Source organism: Bufo gargarizans, chromosome 6, assembly GCF_014858855.1.
Source record: "Bufo gargarizans isolate SCDJY-AF-19 chromosome 6, ASM1485885v1, whole genome shotgun sequence".
NCBI classification, from domain to species: domain Eukaryota; kingdom Metazoa; phylum Chordata; class Amphibia; order Anura; family Bufonidae; genus Bufo; species Bufo gargarizans.
The window spans coordinates 353,361,174-353,387,674 of NC_058085.1; the positions used below are offsets into that span (position 1 = coordinate 353,361,174).

At 43.3% G+C, this 26,501-nt stretch overlaps 1 protein-coding gene across 1 annotated transcript in view; it reads left to right on the plus strand.

Moving 5' to 3' along the window:
• Positions 1–23,801, plus strand: part of LOC122941800 (alpha-2-macroglobulin-like) — a 77,986-nt gene extending 54,185 nt beyond the window's left edge. The window contains 11 exon segments of the mRNA XM_044299241.1: positions 690–846; positions 1,438–1,512; positions 4,692–4,854; positions 5,837–6,060; positions 7,128–7,343; positions 12,407–12,531; positions 14,902–14,992; positions 15,083–15,151; positions 18,287–18,389; positions 21,643–21,687; positions 23,623–23,801. Coding sequence (XP_044155176.1) covers positions 690–846; positions 1,438–1,512; positions 4,692–4,854; positions 5,837–6,060; positions 7,128–7,343; positions 12,407–12,531; positions 14,902–14,992; positions 15,083–15,151; positions 18,287–18,389; positions 21,643–21,687; positions 23,623–23,648 — 1,294 coding nt within the window. The 3' untranslated portion in view covers positions 23,649–23,801.
• The last annotated feature ends 2,700 nt before the right edge of the window (positions 23,802–26,501 follow it).

Sequence of the window (26,501 nt, forward strand, 5' to 3'; positions counted from 1 at the left end):
ATGACAGTTATACTTTAAGAACACTATTTTGATATTGACATCTATGGATCTATACACTTGGAGACTTTTCCTGGTGTATAAGTTGGACGTTCATGACCTTAGCCTGTATTTCTTTCCAGAACCATAACCATATTTATTAGCTTATCAATACAGTGAAGGGGTTGTTCAGTATGGACAATACCTTTTTGTTAAAAGGGTTCCTGTGGGTTGTCCATTAAATTAATGGACTTACTGGATCCTTTAGAGTGAGGTTTTTCTATAATGGACATGCCCTTTAAGAACTTAGGCTCTGTTGACAAATTTCCAACCATAAACAGATGTCCATACAGTTCGTGGGTGCAAGCACAAATTTAACTTTGGGGGGAGGGGGCTCCCTAAACTGCCGGCTCTTTCCGCCCTTCTCAAACAAACCTCTCTAGTAGATCCCCAGTTCCTTTCGGTCCAACTTGGCTACATTCTTTTCCTCCCAGGACCCAGTGAGATGGTGTCCAGAGATAAAAAAAAAGGATGCCTTATGGTGGAGGATTAGAGGATCTAGACCCATCCCCCCACCACCACCCTGAATGTCTGTTATTAATGCATTTTCCCCATAGAACATATCTTCATGTTGCTTGTCCAGCACTGGTTTACACCTTCATGGCTCTTATGATCATAAATCTTCAGTATTCTAATACTATGTCTCTTCACAGGTTGACGGCCTTTGTCATGAAGTCTTTTGCCAGAGCCCAATCTTACATATACATCGATCCTAAACACATAAGTGATGCTCTGGCTTGGCTCACTCATCAACAGAAGGAAAATGGCTGCTTCCGTAACACCGGCTATCTCTTTAACAATGCCATGAAGGTGAAAGCACGAAAATGAAAAGAGAATAGATAGTGCCCCAAGTAGGGAGAATGGTCATAAAAGGGAGATAGGGGATAATAGATTGTGCCCCAAGTAGGGAGAATGGTCAAAAAGGGAGATAGAGGACAATAGATGGTGCCCCATGTAGAGAGAATGGTCAAAAAGGGAGATAGAGGACAATAGATGGTGCCCCATGTAGGGAGAATGGTCAAAACGGGAGATAGAGGATAATAGATGGTGCCCCAAGTAGGGAGAATGGTCAAAAAAGGAGATAGAGGACAATAGATGGTGCCCCAAGTAGGGAGAATGGTAAAAAAGGGAGATAGAGGACAATAGATGGTGCCCCATGTAGGGAAAATTAATTATACAATACATGTAAAAGGTCTGTAAAGCAATACACAAAAATAACTATAAGTGACAGGCTCTTATACATTGTACAGGTATCTAGCATCTGGTTTATAAACCCTAAGCATTTATATTCATGCCTGTGTTATCCCCCTGCAATAGCATTTACATGATGTATATAGGGGTTATTAGAAATACTGTGTTGTCTATTGGTCTAAGAGTAACTTGCTTTTGCTTGCTCTTTAGGGTGGAGTAGATGATGAGACCACTTTGGCTACATACATTACCATAGCTCTATTGGAATATCCATTGTCTACAACGGTAAGTGAACACAGTAGTCTTTCCATCCATGGTAGTCATTCTCAGGTATGTAAAGGGCAAAAACTATTCTAGCACCAATGGACCATGGCCTTTGGTATCCACAAAGAATGCCAATGTTCAGTATTTGTCTACTGAAATGAATTAAAGGCGATGGTGATGTGAAAGCTATAAATTTAGCTTGAGGTGACAGATCTGTAATAAATTCTTTTAATCACACCAGGAAGGTGTCAATTTTATTTTTGTGTGTGTGTGTGTTTTGTGTGTGTGTGTGGGGGGGGGGGGGGGTCATGGAACAAGTTGTATATAAAGGGGGCTCTTTACTCTTTTACTCCTTAGGATTGTTAAAGAGAATGTGTCATCAGAAAATTATTATTGTGACTTTTTTTTTGGAATTTTCTTATAGAATTTCTGGTGATTTTTTTTACCATGTCAAAGGTATGTAAACTTGCAATCTTCGCACCGGCCACAAGGCCTAATAATAAGTCTGATTTCCTGTTCTGTACAGGGAACTTTTCAATACCTATTATTATTATTATCACCACAGGCAGAATTGCAATGACAAGTAACACTTCTGTACAGATAATAACAACACAGGATCCACCATTCACAACAGCTTATCTACTACCTCCTGACCTCTGCACAGGTCACAGAACATTGCTAGAAAACTCTCCCATAGAACTCAATGGGGTCCCCTCCAGACTATCGTGTCTATAGCCCATGTGCCTGCCCTTCAAAGACGGAAAGTCTTAACAGATTTCAGGCCTAGTGCACAGTGTGAAAACTGCAGGCTTTTATTTATTTTTTATCAGCGATAGTGATATGGGATTTTTTTAAATGAAAATCATCAGAAATTCTTTTAAAAAAAATGTGTCTAACATAAAAACGTGATTTAAACAATAGGTCATTTTTCTGACAACACATTCCCTTTGATAGTGAGCTTCTGTTCCCGTTGAGATCTCATGAGAAGATGCTTATTCTGCCCGCTCAAGCACTTGTGTACTTTAATTTGTGAAATTACCGTATTTTTCGCCGTATAAGACGCACCGGCGTATAAGACGCACCTAGGTTTTTGGGGAGGAAAATAAGAAAAAAAAATTTTTTAACCAAAAGGTGTGCTGTGGGTTTGGAACTAGGTGGTCTGTGGATGGCACTATTACTGGGGATCTGTGGATGACGGACACTGTTATGGGGGGATCTGTGGATGACGGACACTGTTATGGGGGGATCTGTGGATGACGGACACTGTTATGGGGGGATCTGTGGATGACGGACACTGTTATGGGGGGATCTGTGGATGACGGACACTGTTATGGGGGGATCTGTGGATGACGGACACTGTTATGGGGGGATCTGTAGATGACGGACACTGTTATGGGGGGGATCTGTAGATGACGGACACTGTTATGGGGGGAACTGTGGATGACGGACACTGTTATGAGGGAACTGTGGATGACACACTGTTATGGGGGGATCTGTGGCTGGCACTGTTACAGGGGGGGGATCTGTGGATGCACTGTTATACATGTGTCATCCACAGACCCTCCCAGCCCATAACTGTGCCATCCACAGATCCCCCGCCGCTCCAGTATACTAATATAATATGTCTTATTCAGTTAATAGTTATTAAATATGCCTCTTTATTCCTAAAAGTACCTTAAATCCTAAGCGCTTTAGTACAATGCCGGCAGGCCGGGCAGCCGGCGCGGCGCGTCACTCACTGACGTCACTTGCCTGCGCCGCCTGCTTCATTCATAAAGTAGGCGGCGCAGGCACGTGACATCAGGGAGTTACGCTGCCGCCCGCCCGGCCTGCATTGTACGGATGCGCTTAGGATTTAAGGTACCATTAGGCATAAAGGGGCATATCTAGTAACCATTAATTGAATATGACATTTTATTAGTACACCGGAGCGGCGGGGCGGGCCTTTAGTACAGTGACTGCACCGCCCCGCCGCTATTGCCGGCCCCAGCTCCTCCTCCCAGTCCCTCCCCGAGTCCCCGCTCGCTTTACATCGCATCCAGCGATGTAAAACTGACTGCATTCGCCGTATAAGACGCAGGGGCATTTCTCCCCCATTTTGGGGGAAGAAAAAGTGCGTCTTATACGGCGAAAAATACGGTACACAAACCATGTGCCATCACCTGCACATTGCTCTTATCTTCCATTCTGGGCTGTGGTCACATGACCATGTCCATGCAGCTCTTTCTTATTTCCTGTCATGTTATGTCCATGGGCGGGGCAGTGATAGGGGAGTGTCTATGCAAATAGCTGGGTAGGAGGAGCTATAAACGAGCTGGGCATTGTTAGGGGCGGTGCTGGAGCTGTGGCAGAGAAAGGAGAAGCGCATGAGTTTGGTTGAATACAGAAGCAAGAAGTGCTATATGCAAGATGAAGAGAAGAAATGAAGAATTGGTTTACCTAGTGAAATTGGGTCAGGAGAGTACAAATTGAAAAAAAAAAATGCATGAGCACGATGTGCATTAGGCAAGCAACTATTATATCTGTTAAAAAAAAAAAAACATAGTTATCCCACTGGAGAGGATTTGTTTTAAAAGGGCCAGAAAGGGTTTAAACAAAAAATTTGCATTACTCACCTCAGCAATGCTGCTCTGGTTCCTGCTTCTTTACACTTCCTGTTTCCATCCTAACACACAGGAAGTGGCTGGAAATGGCCGATCACTGGCGGGCATTTCCAGTGATTTCTTGTGTGTCGAGATGGGACCAGAGCAGCTTATTGTTTTTAATCCTTTGTAGCTCTTTTTTATCTCTCCCGCAGAAACCCCCTTTAAGCCTAATATTATACCTGTGCCCCCCCCCCCCCAAGCTCAGAAATAAAAATAGGGGGAAAAATAGTCAACAGTACCTTTCTTTATCTAAAAAACTAGCTCTGTATAGGTAAAATAGATTGGTTCATAGATTTTCATCTGTAGGTCAGTACGGTATAAGTTTCGGAAGGTAATGACTCTCTGGGACGAAGTATGCAAATTACTTACATCTAGATGGAAGAAAACGCTTTCTTTAAGTCAACGTCTGACCATAGTACTAGAGGGGCTGTTTTCTTCCTTCTGGAGGAGAGCTGATTTGCTAGGATGGATAAGGTAAATCATGGGTATCAGGAATTATTGTTATATATAGAGAGAGAGAGAGCAGCCGTATATGTAAAATTATTCTCTCCACAGCATATCGTGGTCCGAAATGCGTTATTCTGCCTGGAGAGTGCACTGAACAAAGAAAGCAACATCTATACACAAGCATTAATGGCTCACGCCTTTACTCTTGCTGGAAAAATGGACCTTCGTGCTCGTCTTCTTCAGTCGCTGCAAGAAAAGGCCATTATGAAAGGTGCAAAACTGCAATATCTAAAGAAGTTATCATCAATACGTGTCCCTTTCTTTTTGTCCACACAGGAGCAGTGTACAGAGCAAGTTGTACTACAGCAACCATATCATACTATGGCGCCATACTGTGCTTCAAGGCGATACCGTAGCGTGTGAATATAACCGGGAAAAAAATAAAATAATTCCATATATCACATGGCAGAGATATTCCTGAGAAGCACTGCATTCCTGGCAAGGGATAATACCTTCATAATAGTACAATATGGAGGCATTCTACGGAGGGTCTACACCTTCATAGTACGAAACAGCTGAGACTTAGGACTTGTGCACAAGCCTCTGCAAGTCCACCTCATTTTACCACCTGACATTTTAAATATAGAGCGGGTCATTTATTAACCTGAAATACATATATATTAGGCATATTTGAGGCGCAGACTGCGGCGCAAAGGTTAGTTGTGCCCCAATCTGCGACTGTTCCCTGCTCACGCCAGGTCTAAAAAAGTGTGCATGACGTGGGCGGGGAAGGACCGGCAGGCTCATTTCATTCATCATTTTCCACGCCTGTATTAGGCGTAGAAAATGGTCTAAATGTAAGACAGCTTGGAAGCTGGCTTACATTTAGAAGAGGCACTAGATGCGCCCAAAGTTCTGTAGAGGCTGGCGCCCTCTTCATAACGTAGGCGATCCACCGCCAGCCCAGGGGCTTTATTATTTTATATTTAATAAATGATCCCAGAGTATCTTGGAGTAGCACTTGATGGGTTCAAGCATATTATGGAGTGCAATGACCCCAAGTTCCAGTGTTATCTGTCTTTAGATGGCATTCCATTATAATGACATTACCCTCTATATAAGGAACATAAAAAGAAAGAAAGTTTGTGTTCATGAAGCTCAGGTGATGTAACATGTGTCAAAATACCATGCTCTCTATACATGTTGGTCATGGGATATGCAAAACATAGCATCTTGTATGCTTCACATTCCAGATGATACCGTCCATTTGCATCGCCCAGAAGTACCAAATGATTCAGGGAGAGTGAGAGACATTCACAGGAGACCCGCATCCTACGAAGTTGAGATGACCTCTCACATGTTGTTGGCCATGTTGTCCAAACCTGACGTCTCTACTGAAGACCTAACTGCCGCCTCAAAAGTTGTCTCTTGGCTTGTACAACAACAGAACTCCCAAGGAGGGTTTTTATCTACTCAGGTAGACTTCAGACCATACATCATCTCTAACAGATTTCTTCTCAATAGTATTCATCTCTCTCAACAACCAGGTCAAGGCCAGCCTTACTTTGAATGGTGCCTGTGTGGACGGTGATGACATCTGTTGGCAGCTTTCCCCCTCCCTCCCTTCCTATGGTGCATAGGAAGTGTATAAATAACTATATAATATATAGTACCTGACTATCAGCATTTTACATTATGGTGAAACAGTGGCATACCTTCAATGGAAGCAGACCACACAAAGGCTATGGGGTCTGGCACTGAGCACCTTCTCTTTCCAATCTGAAACACTGCATTTTCCTGCAGCCACCACTATGGGGAGCTCAGAGCAAACAGATGATTACAGCTTTCAGTTCAATTGTAACTGCATACATTCCTTTGCATTGAGCTCCCTCTAGTGGTGGCTTCAGACAGCCAGCTTTGTAATAGATGGGAAGCAGGAGATTTATCATTGTATTTATGCCAGTTGTCTGGCGTGAATACATTGGGAAATATGGTGGGCACAATGAGCACCATATTTATGAAGCACCTATTCCACTTTACTGAGATAGAAATTGGATAAAGTGGGTGAGGCAGAAAGTGACTTTCATATTACTATTTTTATTTTTAAAAAAATACACTTAATAAAAAAAGCTTAAATGTATCAGAAATCTGGGGCATTGCTCTTTGCATTCTGTATTTCCTGGGCGTGATTGACGCATGTGCACTGGGATACTGGGTGGAACAAAGAGGCCCATACTAAGTTTTGCTATGGGGTCCGATGAGATCTGTGTGCGCTTCTGTGGTAAAATAACAGTTCCATACATTAACCAAATAACTATTATATACAGATAGTTGCAAGAACACTATATACTGTAGTGGCCATTTCAACAGGGATGGTTAAAGTACCCAGTGGAACCACAGAGGTTGCACAACCCTTATGTCTACTCTAAACCAGGAGGTTTGTAGGAGATGGTTGGAATAGTTGTTCACCTAACACTGACTTTTTATCTTCATTTTGTCTGCTCGGTTAACCTCAACATTCAATATCTTTTGTTTTCTAACCAGGACACAGTTGTTGCTCTTCAGGCGCTCGCTGTCTATGGTTATCATACTGTCAGCCATGATGGTCCCAGAGAAGTCACTCTAACACTGGACAATGCTCAAGTTGCAAAATTCACTGTGGAAGATTCTAACCGTCTACTCCTGCAGAAGGCTCCTTTATCTAGTGTGCCGGGAGAATATACTGCCACTATCACCGGCACTGGTTGTGTGTATATACAGGTAAGGAGCTACTGAAATGCACATCCAGATACGATACTCATGTGATCGGGGTACAGAAGAAGAAAACCTATTTGGCTGCGTTTGGAGCCAATCACTTTCCACTAGGGTCTATTCCTTTGATTCATTGATCCAAAACCTATGAGACTTTATTGATGATATATGAGTTGGTCCTCGAGAATAACTTCCTCTAAAGGGCCCAAGAAATCACATGCAAGGTTGGAATGGGGTATTGGGGCTAGCAGGTGTCAATAAATGCAATTGACACCTCATAAATCAGCTACAGCTGAAATTAAAATATTCTGTTCTTGGTGTATGATGTCAATGCTGTGTCAGTGGTCTACTTACCGTACAGGCTTAAATGCATAAAGATTCTTCAGCTTTCATTGATTTTAATAGTAACTGCATACATTCCTAGCTAATGAGCTCCACCTAGTGGTGGCTGCAGGCAGCCAATTTTATAATATACCGTGTGAAGGGAAGCAGGCGGTTTTTTAGTGTATTTGTGCCAGTTGTCTGCTGCAAATACATTCAGAAATATAGGGGGTCATTTATGAAACAGAAATACGCTTATATTAGGCGTATTTCTGGTGCAGGTAGCGGCGCAGAGGTTTTTTGAGATTAAATCAGGAACCTTTCCCCGCTCACAGCAGATCTAAAAAAGTGGGTGTGGTGTGGGCGGGGAAGGGGACAGGCCAGTAGGCTGTCTCATTTATCATTTTTTCGCCTATTTTGGGCATACAAAATGGCCTAAATGTAGGTTGTCTCACATTTAGAAGCAGCGGTGGATCCGCCAAAGTTATGTAGTGGCCAGCGCCTCTACATCACTGCGACGGATACACCGCCAGTGCAGGGCTTAATTAAATAAAACGCCAGTCTTAATAAATGTTCCCCATAGTGCCATTTCACTGCATATTGTTCTCCCCCAGCGCCCATTTCACTGCATATTGTTCTCCCCCAGCGCCCATTTCCCTGCATATTGTTGTCCCCAGCGTCTATTTCCCTGCATATTGTTGTCCCCAGTGCCCATTTCACTGCATATTGTTGTCACCAGCGCCCATTTCCCTACATATTGTTGTCCCCAGTGCCCATTTCCCTGCATATTGTTGTCCCCAGTGCCCATTTCACTGCATATTGTTGTCACCAGCGCCCATTTCCCTACATATTGTTGTCCCCAGCTTCCATTTCCCTGCATATTGTTATCCCCAGCGTCCATTTCCCTGCATATTATTGTCCCCAGTGCCCATTTCCCTGCACACTGTTATCCCCAGCACCCATTTCCCTGCATATTGTTATCCCCAGCGCCCATTTCCCTGAATATTGTTGTCCCCAGCGTCTATTTCCCTGCATATTGTTCCCCCCAGCGCCCATTTCTCTGCATATTGTTATCCCCAGCGCCCATTTCCCTGCATATTGTTATCCCCAGCGCCCATTTCCCTGCATATTGTTGTCCCCAGCGTCCATTTCCCTGCATATTGTTGTCCCCAGCGCCCATTTCCCTGCATATTGTTATCCCCAGCGCCCATTTATCTGCATATTGTTGTCCCCAGCGCCCATTTCCCTGCATATTGTTATCCCCAGCGCCCATTTATCTGCATATTGTTATCCCCAGCGCCCATTTCCCTGCATATTGTTGTTCCCAGCGCCCATTTCCCTGCATATTGTTGTCCCCAGCGCCCATTTATCTGCATATTGTTGTCCCCAGCGCCCATTTATCTGCATATTGTTGTCCCCAGCGCCCATTTATCTGCATATTGTTGTCCCCAGCGCCCATTTCCCTGCACTTTGTTATCCCCAGCGCCCATCTCCCTGCATATTGTTATCCCCAACGCCCATTTCCCTGCATATTGTTGTCCCCAGCACCCATCTCCCTGCATATTGTTATCCCCAACGCCCATTTCCCTGCATATTGTTGTCCCCAGCACCCATTTCCCTGCATATTGTTGTCCCCAGCACCCATTTCACTGCATATTGTTCCCCCCAGCGCCCATTTTGGTCCTCTGGGTCTGCAGGTCACGTCCTCTGTCTCCTGCTTGCTCCTGCGCGCACATGCTCTCTCTCCCCCGCTTGCTCCTACGGCTGCGCTGCATACAGAGCATGCACGGCTCTGTATCAGACGCGGCCGTGAAGAAAGAAGAATTGCGCTTGGCCGCCTGGGTGAAAAATAAGTGCAGTCCGCGCAAGCGCGGCCCATAGATACGGCCGTGGAGCGGTGGCCGTATCTATGGGTTGCCACATGGAAACAATGGGGTAAGAGGGAGGGGAATTTATCAAAATGGCTGCATTTTAAATAATAGAAGCAAATTGCAAAAATTATCTATGGCACTAGTGTAAACTTTTCAAATATGATCCTGCAGATGGGAATACCCCTTTAAGATGAGTGCCATATTTATGAAGCAGTTGCTCCACTTTGTACGACATAAAAGTCAGATGAATTAGGTGAGGCGTAGTCTAGCTTTTTAAATTACACTTTTGTTTTTTTTAAAGTTCTTCCTCTTAAAAAAGAAAAGTGTAAATTTGTAAGAAAGACGAGTGTCTTTACGTTCTACTTTGCTTGGGAGTGTTTGATACTTGTGTACTGAAAAACTGGGTTGGACAAGGGACCCAGGGGCAGACTTGTCATAGACTCTACAGGGAATTTTCCCAGTGGGCTCATGCCCACAGGGCCACTCGAGCCCTCCTGTCTGCCGCTGGCCGGTTATATACTACTGCGGGCACTATAGGGGTCATTGTTAAAGAAAGTCCAGGCAATATGCTAAGGATAGGGTTGGTGCTGTGGCCCATATCTCACCTCCTAAGCCCCATGCTCAATATCCACATTTGAGACAATTGGAGGGGGAACAGAATCAGGCAGCTTTTGATGGCCACCACAGAAGGACAACTTCTGGGGAGGTATTCTGTGCTGCATTGTGGTATTTGGTTCTTTGGGATGGTATTCTGTCCTGCACTGTGGTATTGCCAACCCTGCAAACTTGTATTGGCCCCATCTACTTGTTTTGCCCCACCTCGTGTCAATTTGGACCCACCTACAACATTGGGGCTGCTTTTAGGGTTTTACCAGGGCCAATTTAAGTTCCCAGTTCACCCCTGAGGGGAGTCCATAATACGTTTTTCAATGGACCCTATGAGATCTGTGTACGCCCCTGGGCTGTGTAATAGGCAAGGGTGTTACTACACGACAATGAAATACAGATAGTCACAGTTCTCAGCCTTATGTTTTGTTATAATGGAAATTTAAAAAGGCCAAATTATAGAAAGAGTGAAAGGGGGCATTCATCCTGGAACTTCCCCCTCTACCACCCAGTTCCTACAGACTTTTCCAAAGTAAGACATGGGATTTGAAAATAATTAAAGTGTATATTATTTTACAATAATACAATTATATTTATAATGTGACTGAAGAGCTTTTACTAGCATTTAGTACAACGGGCGGAGGCGTCATTCTTCTGCTTGCATTGCTAATTAGAAGAAATATGGTGGTAAAGCATGCCTGTTTATTACAGTAGGAAGAAGGGCAGCAAAGTACATTTGGCAATGCTTATCTCCCAGTAGAAGAAAGCATCAGGCATGTTAAGGAGAACCTCTTGCATTTCTTAACATGCTACTTTGGTAAATCAATGTATTCCCCATAATATGACAATTCATTCTGGAGCACATTGTCTTAGATCTCTATGCTATGTATTGCACCAGCAATCCACGCCCATCACCACCTTCCTGCCGGGGAGCTCACCTGGTTGGTTGCCTACTTTGCCTCCCTGGTGGCCCCTGCTAACCTGTGCTTTCTTTGTCTTTTCTTAACCTTCCACAGCCTATGGCTGACCACCCTAAGATGTTTAAGGTGCCTTTCCTTGTAGAAGAGTGCCTAAGCAATAGGTTCTAGTATTCTAGTGCCCTGCTGAGGTGTGCCGTCATCTCATTTGTATGCCTGTTTACTGGCTTCTGCCTGATCTCCGGATTTGACCCCTGACTGATCTCCATGCTGACCATCAGCTGCCTGCCTTGACCTTCAGACTTATTTTGTATTTCCCTAACTTCGGGGGAAACATAGTCCCCGACTATGTTTTTGCCTGACCCCTCTGTGTTTCACACTGGTTTCTCTTGACCCCCATTGGCCGACTCCAAGAAGTAGCGGCCTGGTGGTTCCCCTGCAGCGGAATCCAGATCCCTGTATAGGGGTTAAAGGGTAAAAACCAGAGGGCAGCCACTTAGATAACACCCTTAGGACTAGTCCTAAGACAAATATGTTCAGCAGACACAGTGCATCCACATCTGTTATATAAAAAGGTGCCACTGCCCTATTTCTCCCTGACATGTCTGAATAAATTGACAATTTTTTGCCTCCACCAAACCTGATCTGGTCCTAGAGCGGTCCTCTGATAGTATATGAAATAAAACCATAAATATGGTAGATAATCTGCTAAGGGAACCTTAAATAATCCAAAATTGTCCCTCAGTACCATCAGATATTGGCTGTGCATCAATGGCTCATGGCTCCACCATTACAAGGCATCTGTAATAGTCCAAAAGTTGGTAACTGGACTACTACAGATGCTAAGGAAACCTTGCACGTCCATACAGACTTTGGCATTTTAGGTCATGTTATCACATTACATAGGGTCTGCTTGCAATGACAATAAGCTAGCACAAGTCCACTATAGAACCAAAGAGACAGAAAATGTGACTGACTTGAAGAACTTGAACTGATAACATCGTATACAGGAGTTAAGGTGGAGGAGACCACTACCTGATAAGATCTATTATTTAGTAGTCACCCTGTCAACAAGCTGGTTGGCTGTAGATGTCTATCTACCTGCATGCACGGCTAGAACTATTATCTATTTTCATCTTGGGGAACCCCTGAGAAACTTTTAGCAGTGTCCTGGGATTCTCTGGAACTCCATTTGCAAAGTCTTTCCCGGTCTGACAGTGTGTTACTTTATCTTGTAACCTGTATAAAAATAAAGAGTTGTAACCAAGTCAAAATAGGATCAACGACTTATTTGCTTCATTTTCAGAGGGAGGTCACTTTGTTGCAATATGACAGAGACTCACTCTTTGTGTTGCAGACTAACCTGAAGTACAACATACCACATCCTGAGGGTGAAGCACCATTTAACATTTCCGTGTCCACTGTGCCAGAGATCTGTACCGTCAAGTCCCTTAAATCATTTAACATCCTAGTCAATGTCAGGTGAGGTATACGGATGTGAAATGTATAATGGATTGTATATGTGTACAGTATATATTGTGTGGGGTATTAATCCTCTGGAAGCCACACTGTGTAGTAGATAACCTCACTCAACATCACATCTTACTGCCATTCAAACGTTTAAAGCATACCTGAGTTTTCCATAAATGTTTCCATAATGGCTGTGCTTCTTTGTACAATCATAACTATAAAGAAGCGGGTCTTTTTTTTGTCTGTCTCCCTAATGTTTCTTCCAGCTATATTATTCTCTGTTTCAGCTGCACAGCTAGATGCATTTCACTTAGAAGCAGGGGGCATATCTCTTCTGTGAAATCTACCAGCACGCTACTGCCGTGACATCCATTTGATTACTTCCCACTATGTTTGTTTTGCTCTAGAGCTCACAGAAGAGATAAATCAAACTTACAGACACACAGGAGGCTCCTATAATATTAAAAAGCTTTATCAGGCTCAAGATCTCAGCTACCTCTGACACGCTTCCTCTCAGCTGTCTTCTGTGTATCCGTTACTAGGGACGGATTTTGCCTGACAACAGGCAGTGGACTGCAAATTAGGTGGAAGCAAGATCCCTGGTGACTTTGCAACTTTTTTTTCAGGTGGATGCAGACATATTTTTTAAATGAAGTGATTTTGAAATTTGCTAGTTACTGCTAGTTCTCTATTCAATGAAATCAAATTGTGTTAAAGTACAGTGACTCTTTACGTCAAATGAATATTATTAATGTGAATTCCCATATTGAAATCATTTATGTACGCATTACTTCTAAAGTAGAATACAGAACACTTGCAAAGATCATTTAGGACCTACTATTATGTATAGGGTTAGTCACCTGTAAAGAAACATTTGGTTAGAAAGTATTGTACTGATGGAAATGTGCATTGGAACCTTGGGAACAACTAAGTTTTGTACATAGTTTTTCCACAGGATAGGTGATAAATGTATGATCACTGGGAGCCCCATCATGGGACCTAATTTTCTGTTCCAGAGAGATTTGAAAAGAACAATGATCATGCACGAGCCTTGCAACTGTATTGATGGTCAGTGGGACTAATAGAGGTAGCAGAGTGCTGTACTGCTGACTGCTGCTCCATTCAACATGTTGGATCAGGATCTAGTGATAATGAGGTCCCAGTGGTCGAGTCCCAAGGGAGCATATAATTCTCAACTATCCTGTGGTAAAACTGTGTACAAAACTGAAAGACAGATTTTCTTTCGGGTGAACTCCAGTGGCCCTACTACCACACTAATCTGTCAAGGTACAGGAACATGCCATGTTGTTGTAGGGAAATGTAGAACAATAGGCTAAGTTTAGAGGGCCATCATGTCATACAAAAGGTAAGCTTAAAGCAGCACTGAGCTTTCAACAAACTTTGCGATAATCAATAGTACATTGTGTGTACATGAGGAATAATACTATTTCTGGCCATTATATCAATTGTAGCTGGCTTTTTCTATCAGTTTTCCTCTGTTTCTGCCGAATATCTGGTTGCAGTTCTCTCAGACATGGTGGGTGGAGACTAGCTGCCAATCACTGAACACACAGAAAGTAGAGGAAAATCTCCTTCCTAACTGTCTCACTGTCACTCAGAAGCAGTCCCAGCATAATGGGGGACATTACAGAGAACTGCTGACCTGTATTTTTTCGAATGAAGCACTTGTTGCTGAGCTATAAACTTATATAGTTGTGCAGTCTTTCTTGTTTGTATGTATTTCCTCCTCAGCTCCTGCTCACTCCTGCCCTCTCCATAAACTTGTATCGGCATGTGTAATATGATCCTCCTGCAGAGGTGACCTGTTCTGGACAGAAAAAAAAGGCATTTTTTTCAAAGTGTAAAGCAATTAGTGGGGGAAGAAGGGGAGCTGGTAAAAAGCACATAACAGAACTAGACAGTTCTCACTGATAAAACATATTACAAAGGTTCTTGTGGTTGCTTGTACTATTGATTTATATAAAAGTTGTGTGAAAAGTTAGTTACTGTTTAAATGTTTTTTTTTTATGCCATAATATTTTATGACCTCATAATAGATTAGGCCATAAAAACACAATGAAGGTCTTATGGCTGGGGTCCTCACCAGTACAAAGAACATGGATGGATACAGTCCAGGAGACTGGGGGAGGGCAGGATAAGCATGACGGGGCCCCATTAAAGTTAATAAAAGTTATGGAAAACACAAGATGAAAGAGTATTCACTGTGGGGTCAGACTCTCTGCTCATATATGTTCTTTGAAGCTTCCAGCAAAGAAAGTGACAGGCTTAGACAAAACTCTGGTTCCTGAGAACAATAGTATTGATATCTGCCCCCTGCTGTGATATTGGAGCATATGTATATAATTAAATCTATTCTCACAGCTACATTGGCAACAGAGAGAACTCAAATATGGCATTGGTGGAAATCAAGCTCCCATCCGGATACACACCGAACAAGTCTTCTGTCAAACAGGTACAGAAAGCTCACACTATATACAGTGACCACAATATATTGATATTTTTGGCTAAAAAACTGTTCATTTATACTTACTCTGTTTTCCAGCTACGGGGACATAATTTGATTAGCAGGGCAGAGGCGCACCCCAATAAAGTTATTGTGTACTTTGAGAAGGTGAGATGATTTCCTTTTGCTTCAATGTAAAGGGGTTCTCTGGAGTTTATATCCTACCCCATTTACAGCTGTCCAAACACTGCATGCCGTCCTGGTGTTCTGTCCATATGGGATATCTCTGTATTGTCAGTGTGAAAGTGGTAAAATATATTTGATGGTAGCCTGGCAATCTTTAGCAGACCTCTGGCTTTCATGGAAATCCATTGACACCCAGCCTGGTATCATAGGGGCTGATGATGGTGCCACCTTACCATTTGATTCTACCATTAGGCGCTGTGTGGCATCAATAGACCCATCTCAGCTATAATAAATCCCTTTGACCTAGAATGGGTTTGTCAGATTAAAAAAATTATATATATTTTTTTATTTCTGGTGGTCAAAAAGAAAAATAAACCTGACAGACTGGACCTTATTAATAGTGTGAACAGAGCCTAAGGGATGGGGAAGGGAGATTATCCATATTGATTGCGAGATTTCTAGGGTACTAAAGTCTCAGTTAATTGCAGAAGCCACATTTTGCACACCAATTTGCAACATTTTACGATCTTCCACCCAGGGGTGGACTGGCCATAGACCCTACAGGGAAATTTCCCGATGGCCGATTCCCAAGGGGCCACCCACGCTGTCTTCATGGTCGCCAACCTGGTACATAAAGATCTGATGCTCTCAACGTTAATTAATGTAGGAGCATCAGGCACTTATGCTCCTACATTATGCCCCTGTCTCCTACATCTTGATTGATATTCTCTCAGGCAGGGAACATTATCAGCAGGCCTCATTAGATCGCACACAGGCAGTCAAGCTACAGGAGGCTGGGAGGATGGGCAAACCTAGACTTGGAGGAGAATAATGCCGGCCTCCTTGACTTGAAGAGACTAATTTCCATACAGCGGAAAAAAGATTAAAAGTGCATTTTCAGCGCATTTACTAGTTAGAATACCACAACAAGAACTGCTCCTAGACACCCATAAGCACATCATATAGCAATCAGCCATTTATGGCCTATCCTGTTGATATAGATAATGGAGAAAAGTAGACGAAACCCACAAGTCGGCGCTGCCAGCATTATAGATGCAGAAACAGTGTTCTGAGGAAGTTTTTCTGTATTGTAATAATAAAATGTCAACGCGTCCCCTTCATCAGGACAGTAATGGTAAGACATGCACAGGGAAGCTTTAAAAAGGCACGTTTTTTGGCGGGCTGATTGAGAAGTGGGGGAGGGGAGGGGAGGTACACAGGTGTGTTTTACATAATTTACTGAGTCTGCTGTTAGTATTGTAGGGTAGTTTGCTAATGGTGTAAAATCACATTGTCATATGAGTAAGGGCTCATGCACACGACAGTATGTATTTTGCGGTCCGCCAAAAATACGGATGACGTCCGTGTGCATTCCATATTTTGCGGAACGGAACAGCTGGCCCTTCATAGAACTGCACTATCCTTGTTCGTAATGTGGACAATCATAGGACGTGTTCTTTTTTTTGGCGGAACGGAAATATGGAAATATGGAAACAGAATGCACATGGAGTAACTTCCGTTTTTTTGTGTGGACCTATTAAAGTGAATGGTTCCGCATACGGTCCGCAAAATAAAAGGAACGGACACGGAAAGAAATTACGTTCGTGTGCATGAGCCCTAAGAATATCCCTCATGCAGCATTAGAGTGAGCGCTTGCTGCAAGAGGTTAAAACAATCGCATCCAGTGTCTGTTTCCCTGGGGGCTCCGCGAACCATTACATGCTATGTGCCGTGCGCCAGCCACGGAGCAGAAGATGTTCATCTCGCTGGTTTTTACATTTCAGGGAAAAAGGGTACATTGGAAAAAATATACTGTACACGTTGTACAGTAGGGGGGTCGGGTGCTGGAGTGGCTGCAGGATAATAAATATATAGACTAGCATCAGATAAACAGTTTTGAGTTTCATCATTATCCTAGGGGATTCAGGTATTGTATAGCTGTAGTTCCCATTTTTCAATGGGAATTATAGAGGGACTGTACAAGCCAAAAACAATGACTTAATAACAGTAAAAGTAAAGGGGTGGGATAAAAAAGTAAAAAATTGAATAAAACAAAATAACAGCTAAATATAGAAATATAAAATTATAAATATAAAAATTATAACAAAATTACAACGATCTCATAGACTTTTGGGGGCAGTCTGTCGTTAGTTATAAAATGATTTCACAAATTTCGTTAAGACCGTATGGGTTGAGGGTATCAAGTTCATAAATTCAATAGACCTCTCTTTTCTGTAATTTTTCAAATCGATTAAATGGATTATCAGTTATAAAATCTATTAGCGTAATTCTAAAGAGATGGTTCTCTTGATCAGGTGTGGACGCGCAATGTCTTGATAGGCTGTGTGTCCAACATTGCTTTCGGATATTAAGCCTATGCTGGTTGACACGACAGTGTTATTCCTGCGTAGTGCGCCCAATGTATTGCAATCCGCATCCACATTCTATCAAATATATAACATACGAGGCGTGGCATGTGAGATGGTGTTTGATTGGGAATACACCGCCATCTTGGAGGGTGCTTGTCAGTATGGGTGTCCCGTTTCGGCTGATGCTGTTTTAGTTTGCTTGGGGTGAGAATATTTCGTACAGTAGGAGCTCATCCGTACGTAATCTTGTGCCCACCTGAAAGATATTTGGGTAGATGTGGGTCCTGGCGTAGGTTGTGCCAGTGTTTTTTAAGGCTCATTAGGATATATTTATTTGATGTGTTGAACTGCGTGACAAATCGTATGTGGTCTGTAATTGTTTTAAGCCAGGCACAAGGCACTCGTACTGCGTCTGTGCCATACTTTTTTATATTGTATTTTGTAATAGCTTTTTAGGATAGCCTTCATGACTAAACCTCTTTTCTAATATTTTCGATTGAAATTTGTAATCTTGATTGCTCGTGCAGTTTCGTCTGATTATCCATTATATCTGCACATACACTAAGATGATATCGCACATGAGGCGCTGTATGTTTTTGTCTTTGTTTTCTTTATATATATACTATCCTGTTGATATGCCATAAATGGATTGCCCAAAAGGGAAAACTCCTTTAAGGACAAACCAGAAACTTCTAAGAATAAAAAGATGAAATCACTTACTAACTCGCCATTCCTTTTCTTGTATCAGCTTGGTAAAGACATGAAGTCCTTCACGTTCTCAGTTGAACAAGAAATTCCTGTCGGTAACCTTCGGGCAGCCACTGCCACCATCTTCGACTACTATGAGACAGGTAACCATCATTGGTCCTCACTTCTATATGGATATATCTGTGTACACAGTCACCTGATAATAGGTGGACATCATACTTGCCAACTTTTGAGAAGAGACATCACAGAAATTACAAAAATGGGAAGAAAAAGAAGAGCTCGTAGCTCAAAATACACTGACCAAAAATATAAACGTAACACTTTCGGTTTTGCTCCCATTTTGCATGAGCTGAACTCAAAGATCTGAAACATTTTCTACTTACACAAAAGACCCATTACTCAAACATTGTTCACAAATCTGTGTTGGTGAGCACTTCTCCTTTGCCGAGATAATCCATCCCACCTCACAGGTGTGGCATATCAAGGTGCTGATTAGACAGCATGAATATTACACAGATGTGCCTTAGACTGCCCACAATAAAAGACCACTCTGAAATGTGCACCGTTTTGCCTTACTGGGGGGGGTAAGTCAGTATCTGGTGTGGCCACCTTTTGCCTCATGCAGTGCAACTCATCTCCATTGCATAGAGTTGATCAGGTTGTTGATTGTGGCCTGTGGAATGTTTGTCCACTCCTCTACAATAGCTGTGCGAAGTTGCAGTATATTGGCAGGAACTGGAACACGCTGTCTTATACGCCGATCCAGAGCATCCCAAACATGCTCAATGGGTGACATCTCCGGTGAGTATGCTGGCCATGCAAGAACTGGGATGTTTTCAGCTTCCAGGAATTGTGTAGAGATCCTCACAATATGGGGCTGTGCATTATCATGCTGCAACATAAGGTGATGGTTGTGGATGAATGGCACAACAATGGGCCTCAGGATCTCATCACGGTATCTCTGTGCATTCAAAATGCCATCAATAAAATGTACCTGTGTTCATTGTCCATAACATACGCCTGCCCATACCATAACTCCACCACCACCATGGGTCACTCGATCCACAACGTTGACGTCAGCAAACCGCTCACCCACACGACGCCACACATGCTGCCCTGCCATCTGCCCTGAACAGTGGAAACCAGGACTCATCCGTGAACAGAATGCCTCTCCAACATGCCAGAAGCCATCGAATGTGAGCATTTGCCCACTCAAGTCGGTTATGAGGACGAACTGCAGTCAGGTCCAGACCCCGATGAGGACGACGAGCAGATGAGCTTCCTTGAGACGGTTTCTGACAGTTTGTGCAGAAATTCTTTGTTTATGCAAACCGATTGTTGCGTCAGCTGTCCAGGTGGCTGGTCTCAGACGATCATGGAGGTGAACATGCTGGATGTGGAGGTCCTGGGCTGGTGTGGTTACACATGGTCTGCGATTGTGAGGACGGTTGGATGTATTGCCAAATTTTCTGAAACGCCTTTGGAGACGGCTTATGATAGAGAAATGAACATTCATTGCACAGGCGACAGCTCTGGTAGACATTCCTGCAGTCAGCATGCCAACTACATGCTCCCTCAAATGTTGCGACATCTGTGGTATTGTGCAGTGTGAATAAACTGCACATTTCAGAGCAGCCTTTTATTGTGGGCAGTCTAAGGCACACTTGTGCAATATTCATGCTGTCTAATCAGCACCTTGATATGCCACACCTGTGAGGTGGGATGGATTATCTCGGCAAAGGAGAAGTGTTCACTAACAGATTTAGACAGATTTGTGAACAATATTTGAGAGTAATGGGTCTTTTGTGTATGTAGAAAATGTTTCAGTTCTTTGAGTTCAGCTCATGCAAAATGGGAGCAAAACCGAAAGTGTTGCGTTTATATTTTTGGTCAGTGTAGTTTCATTATGCCCTGCCCATTTACATAGCACGTGCCTCCAACATACAGTATGGCACTTGAATTACAAATAGTAAAGATGCCCCCCTTCAGCACACCCCAAAATTAATACAGACCATACAGCAGAACCATTTGAAACAATGAAGATATAGACTGCAGCTCAGTAATTTATACAGACCCCATGCCAAACCAACCATGTTTACAGACCAAGGGCCAGACCTGCCCAGTTTACAGACCCCAGGCCATATCCCCATATTTACAGACTCCCTCTATATAAAGTCCGGACCACTACCCCTCTGTATATAAAGTCCAGACCAGAACCAGCCTGTATAGAGACTCCAGACCTGACCCACTTGGTTTAGGATCCATTCATAGGACTGTCAGTTTTTCATGGCTATTTTGCATCCATGTGTGCATCCATTTTCTGAGAATCTATCCATTGTGCCGTTTTGCATCCATAAATAGGGATGTAGTTCATTGACTTTTTTTTGTTAAATCCAGATCTTGCAGTACCCTCAGTATACATAATGCCCCCTGGACATCCAATGGCCCCCATTATATATAATGGCCCCCACCACCCCCAATAGTGACGACAGATCCTTAAAAAAAAAAAAAACATACTTAACTCATGCACTTGCATACCTCCCAACTTTTTGGACGGTCAAAGAAGGACACTTATGGTTCATTGTGTGAAAGATCTATTTTTCCTGAATATCTATACACTTTAATAGTTTTCTCTTACGAGATGGTGCAAAAATAATCTGAATTCTATACATTTCTAAAATCCCAACTGCATCAAATAATGAAATTATACACAAGGCTGGCTCAAATATACAGAGAGGAACCAGACAAATACTCTCTGGGTAAATATTGTGAATGTAATAATGCAAATCTATACATCAGATCAAAAAGAGGGACATTTAAAGAGCAAAGAGGGACATGGGTCAAAAAGAGGGACTGTCCCTCCAAAAGAGAGACACTTGGGAGGTCTGCACTTGCACTGGAGGCACCAGGACCTGATGCTACCTGTGTCATGTGACATTATGATGCTGGGAGCGTCAGGTCCTGCGGCCTCCCGTGTGGAGCATGTGTTCCCTCCCGTGCAAGTGGATGAGGTGAGTATTTTCTTAAGGGTCTATTAGCACTACCGGGGGTGATCGGGAGCCATTATACATGCTAGGGTGCTATATGGGGACCATTATATATACTGGTGCACTATGGGGAGGCACTTACATATACTGAAAGGACCTTTTTTTTTTACATAGTGTTCGCATTTAACAGCTATTAGATCAGTGCATACTTGTCTAAATGGTTGTTAAAAATGAGTCTATTGATTTCGTATAAATCCATATGCCCCCTAGTGGCAGATGTGGGTAAACATTTAGCTATATGGCTATATGAGAGTTCCTGTTCAGGGCTTTCACTAGGATCTTGACAAAAAGCTTCTGTGTGAGTTATATAGCAGTATCTGGCGTTACTATTGTTTTTTTTTCCCTCTAGATGACATCGCTGTGACAAAATACTTCCACCCCTGCAGTAACAATGGTGAGGAGATGCAGATCTCAACCAAAAGGTTGTCTATAAGGGCGTAACAATACACCGGGGACCTGATGGGGACTCAGAAGAACCATTTACTGTACCTCATTTGAAACTGAGTTTTACAGGAACTTGGTTACCCCTGTGCATGCCTGTTAATGAAATTTATACATTCTTGTCAACTCTCCTGGAACATTCAGAAGGCTCCCATAGAAAGGAGAGACCACCAAAACTCTTCAAAAAGTAAAAAAAAATGTCCCAGGTACCGCAGAAGCCCCCTGGAAAGTAGCACCCAATGTAGCTGTGCATGGCACAGAGATGGTGCATCACAATCTCGTCTACAGTTTGCCTTGCAGAAATTGACCTGAAATCCACAGCGCGTCAGTTGTTGATGTGGATTTTTACCCTTTGTATTGCAATTTCGGGGATGCGTCACGGAAAATCACCATGAAACACAGTACATTGCTTTGTGCATGCGGCCTAAGGGAGTTCTCCCACAATCCGCATTTATCACATTACCAGACTCTGGTGGTGTCATCCTATTCTTCTGAGTGCATAGGTAAATTGCTGGGAGCCCCACAGATCACTAGTCTGAGGGGTAGCGGACCCTATTCCATCGCACAGGTATATCAGCGGTGAGGAGTTTGCATGGAACAGTAGTCACGCATGCGCGTGGACGCTCCATAAAACCCAAAGGCAGCCAAGTAACTTGCCGGTGGGGGAGACCAGAAAATACAAATGATTGTTGGGGTTCCCAAAATGTTCAAATTTATCACTTTGTATATGTGATAATTGTGAATTGTAGGAGCACCCCCGATGGCCACATCCAGACGGCTGTAGCGTTTTGTGGTCCGCAAATTGCAGATCTGCAAAACACGGATACCGGCTGTGTGCGTTTGATATTTTTGCCAGCACTATAATAGAAATGCCTATTCTTGCGGATAGTGTAGGTAACGGACAAAATCTAATTTCCCCTCGAGAGCAGGGAAACAGAAGAGAGAGAGCGCACAATAGTGTAGTATGTTTAACCGGATAAGGATATCAAAGTGAGAAATATCCAGACTCACCTTATGAAGTTGTGCTCCGGTAGGCACAACTCTACTTAGAGCTTAATCAAAATAAGACCTCTAGACCAGGACTGCAGCCGCAGATTTTGTAGTCTCTCGGATGGGATGTCCAGTCCCCCAAAAGAAATTCGTAGTAGAGAAAAGAGGTTCTGCGTCGGCGCAAAATCACTGGTGGAAGCGGTCTTAAAGATGAATTCTTCTTTTATTCAGAAACAACGCGTTTCGGGGATCAAAGACTATTCTTGCAGATAAGAATAGGACTTGCTCTATCTTTTTTTGCGCCAACGGAACTACGGAGGCGGACAGCACGCGGCGTGCTGTCCTCATCTTTTGCGGCCCCATTGAAATTAACGTATCCGCACTCTTTCTGCAAAATTGCGGAACGGATGCGGACTTATTCATACGGTCGTCTGAATGAGCCCTTGTTTTATCAAGAGAATGTCCATATGTCCTACTAGGACATGTAGACCTCATAGAGAGAGAACTCCTCCATGAGACAGAGTGGGAATCCTCTGCTCTTCCTATGGAGGACTCAGGGTAAATGTGTTTCGCACAGTTGGCCGTTAACATCCATGAATGCCCTTCTATAGTAAATTATAAGTAAAATTATTATCATACTTGAATATGTATTATAATACCCAAAGACGCCCAGTCTGAACAATCCTCGAGTTCCTAATGTAAAGATGTACTAATATCGGTATATCTCCCTTTAGCCTGCATCAGGGCAGCAACTGACATCCCCTTCAGATGAGAACTAAATTCCTCCTATGGCTAGAGGAAAAGATGCTGAGAATATTAGGGAATTGCTATTGATGCAGTTGTATAGTGCATTCTATATTGTGGCATCTTTATAATAATGATCCTTTCATTTCTCCAGGAGATGGAGCACAGAGCACTGAATAGCCCGGCAGGGAAGCATCAGCAAATATGTCAGGCTGGATAAAGAATATAACAATTCCACTATATCATCTGTACACAGAATATTCTGATATTTTTTATATGTTGCTGTTTTATGTGATTTATGGGTTGTAATAAAGCAGCCAATCTGTTATAAAAGTGTGTGTTGAATTTTATTATTGATCGGGGCAGATTTCAAATGTCGGTGGAATAGAAGAACTATAGAGGACCGATCAGCTCTACTAACATTTCTGATCTAGTACATACATTGTAACCTCTCCAAAATACCACCACTTAGACCAGGTCTTAAGCCAGACCAGATTTCCTGTACTATTATTATGCACACTGTCAATCTTCTTTAAAAACTATGGAAACCTTTGGGGGCAATTTGTTATCATTGCATTTTACTCATTTTGAGCTAACAATATTTTTGGGTCTTTATTAAAACGTTTCAATAGTTTTCCTCTACAGCTGGATTCTGCTTTACAGTGAATCAATTAGGGAGCTGCTCTGATGGCTGGGTCTCTATCCTTTATCTCTGAACTCCTGACAGCTCAGTCATTTAAGCAAAATTATTATTAAACTGATAAGAATTTAACTCAATGGTAACTAGAAATGACTGGGCCCCATAGCAAATATTTAAAGCCCTCCCTGCCCGCAACGTCTGCGCAACCCCCTCCTCCCATGCAACCCTCACTCCTGCAGCCAGTCAAAAACACTCTCTCAGACCAAGCCTGGCAGCGGCTCCATCCGTTTCCTACACGTACATAGTGTATAATACTGTTGGGGGGAGGGTCTGACAATAAAACCTTTTAGTTCTCTTTCTGGGTGGGACCCTTCTGAGTTCGGGCCCGCTTACCCTATTTCCACTATAGCTATGCCCCTGTTTAAAGGGAACCTGTCATCAACTTCATGCTGACCTCACTGAGCGCAGCATAAAATAGTGACAGAAATGCTGATTTCTGCGGTGTGTCACTCATGAGCTCAATGTAAGTGGTTGCTAAGAACCAGCATCATAATCATTGCAGCCCAGGCCTTGAAAAGAGTCAAAGCTACTTGAGAAGAGTCCTGGTTATCCATAATCTCCTGCTCTCTCGCCTATCTGCTGATGATTGGCAGTTCTCTCCTAGAGAGAAAGGGAGAAAACTAGGTAGAAGACGGCCAGTCATCAGCAGGTGGGCAGGAGAGCAGGAATTCATGAATAACCAGGACTCTTCTCAGGTGGCCGGGACTCTTTTCCAGGCCCAGTCTGCAATGATTGTGATGTTTGTTCTAAGCAACCACTTACTTTTAACTTTTAAATAACAGACCGCTGAAATCATCTCACCTGTCTCTACTTTATTCTGCCGTTAGTATGGACAGCATAGAGTTGATGACAGGTTCCCTTTAACTATGAATGTTGATAAACCCTTTGGATATTACAGATAAGGGCTACATATCGGCAATCAGAGCAGCTTCCTGACAGATGCTGAGTGAAACAGAAAGCGATCGTCCGTCTGCAGATGTCGTGAAATTGAAAGCTGTAGATGTAGAGGGAAAAAATTGTTGAAAATGTTTAATAAAGACCAATAGAAATCATGATTTTTAGCCCAAAATGAGTATAAAAATAATAAAATAAAAACTCCCCTGAAAGGTATCCATAGTTTTTAAGAAGACTACACCTGAAAGACTACTTTTCAATGCAGTTGAGGGTGGTCATCTCAAAGAGGTTTCCTGTACTTCTTTTCCAATAAAACAACAAGTCTCGAGTATCTATTCTCTTAAAAGGATTCTGTCACCAGGTTTCACCCCTGTCAGCTAAACATATGCTGATGTTCAGGGCCTCATCAGGATTCCTAATGTGGGCTTCTAAATGTGATCCGTAGCCTTGTGTCACGGCCAATTTAGGTTTGACCGTGACGCTGTTGCGTGCAGTCTGGTTGCCGGGGGCAACGTGTAGGTTTCTGTTTGCACATACACTTTTCCTTTATTTGGTGCTTTCCCCGTTTTGGTTGTCACGGGGTTAATTTAGGTGTGTCTGCTAGGTGTGGTGGGTGTGACCTCAGGCCTCTTTATAAGATGGTGTGTTGGAGCCTGTGGTCATTCTTATTTTGTTGTCTGCCTGTGTAGGAGCTCTGCTCCCTGGCGGTATGTCTTTGTGTCTGTGTGAGTCACCCTTATTTATTATATTGTTTCCTTACCCTGGCTGTGTGTCCCCTCCGGTGTGTCTCTGTTTTCCTCCCCCACCTGGTGTATGTTGTATTGGTGTGGTTGGTGTATGGAGGTTTTCTGGTGGTGTCTCTGCTCCGGAAGGGGCGTGCTTTCCCAGAGGGGTTAAGCGAAGGCAAGACCGTGGGTTTCCCAGCCTGGAGCCTCCGTCCATCTTGGCTGCGGCAGGTAAAAGTAGATAACATTTTTATTTTGCTGTGTGACTTACCTGCCGTACTGCTTTACCCATTTTCTTGTCTCCTATCTGCCACTGGGTCTCTGGAGACACCTTTTCATCCGTTGTGTAGGATGAATGGGTGGTCTCTGCCCTGTCATCAGGCCTAGGGCGTAGCAGGGATAGCAGGGTCCTAGGTTGGTGAGCATGAGCCCCCTTACCTTATGAGGCGGCTCATGCGCTAGGAGTCTAGGGAGAGCGTTTAGGGTTACGTGAGGAGGTGACCTGCTCCCTCATCCCTGCTATCTGGCGTAGCAGCCTCAGCAATTCACGGTGGGGAGTGGGGAAAACCCCCCACCGTGAATTGCTGAGGCTGCTACGCCAGATAGCAGGGAACAGGGAGCAGGTCACCTCCTCACGTAACCCTAAACGCTCTCCCTAGACTCCTAGCGCATGAGCCGCCTCATAAGGTAAGGGGGCTCATGCTCACCAACCTA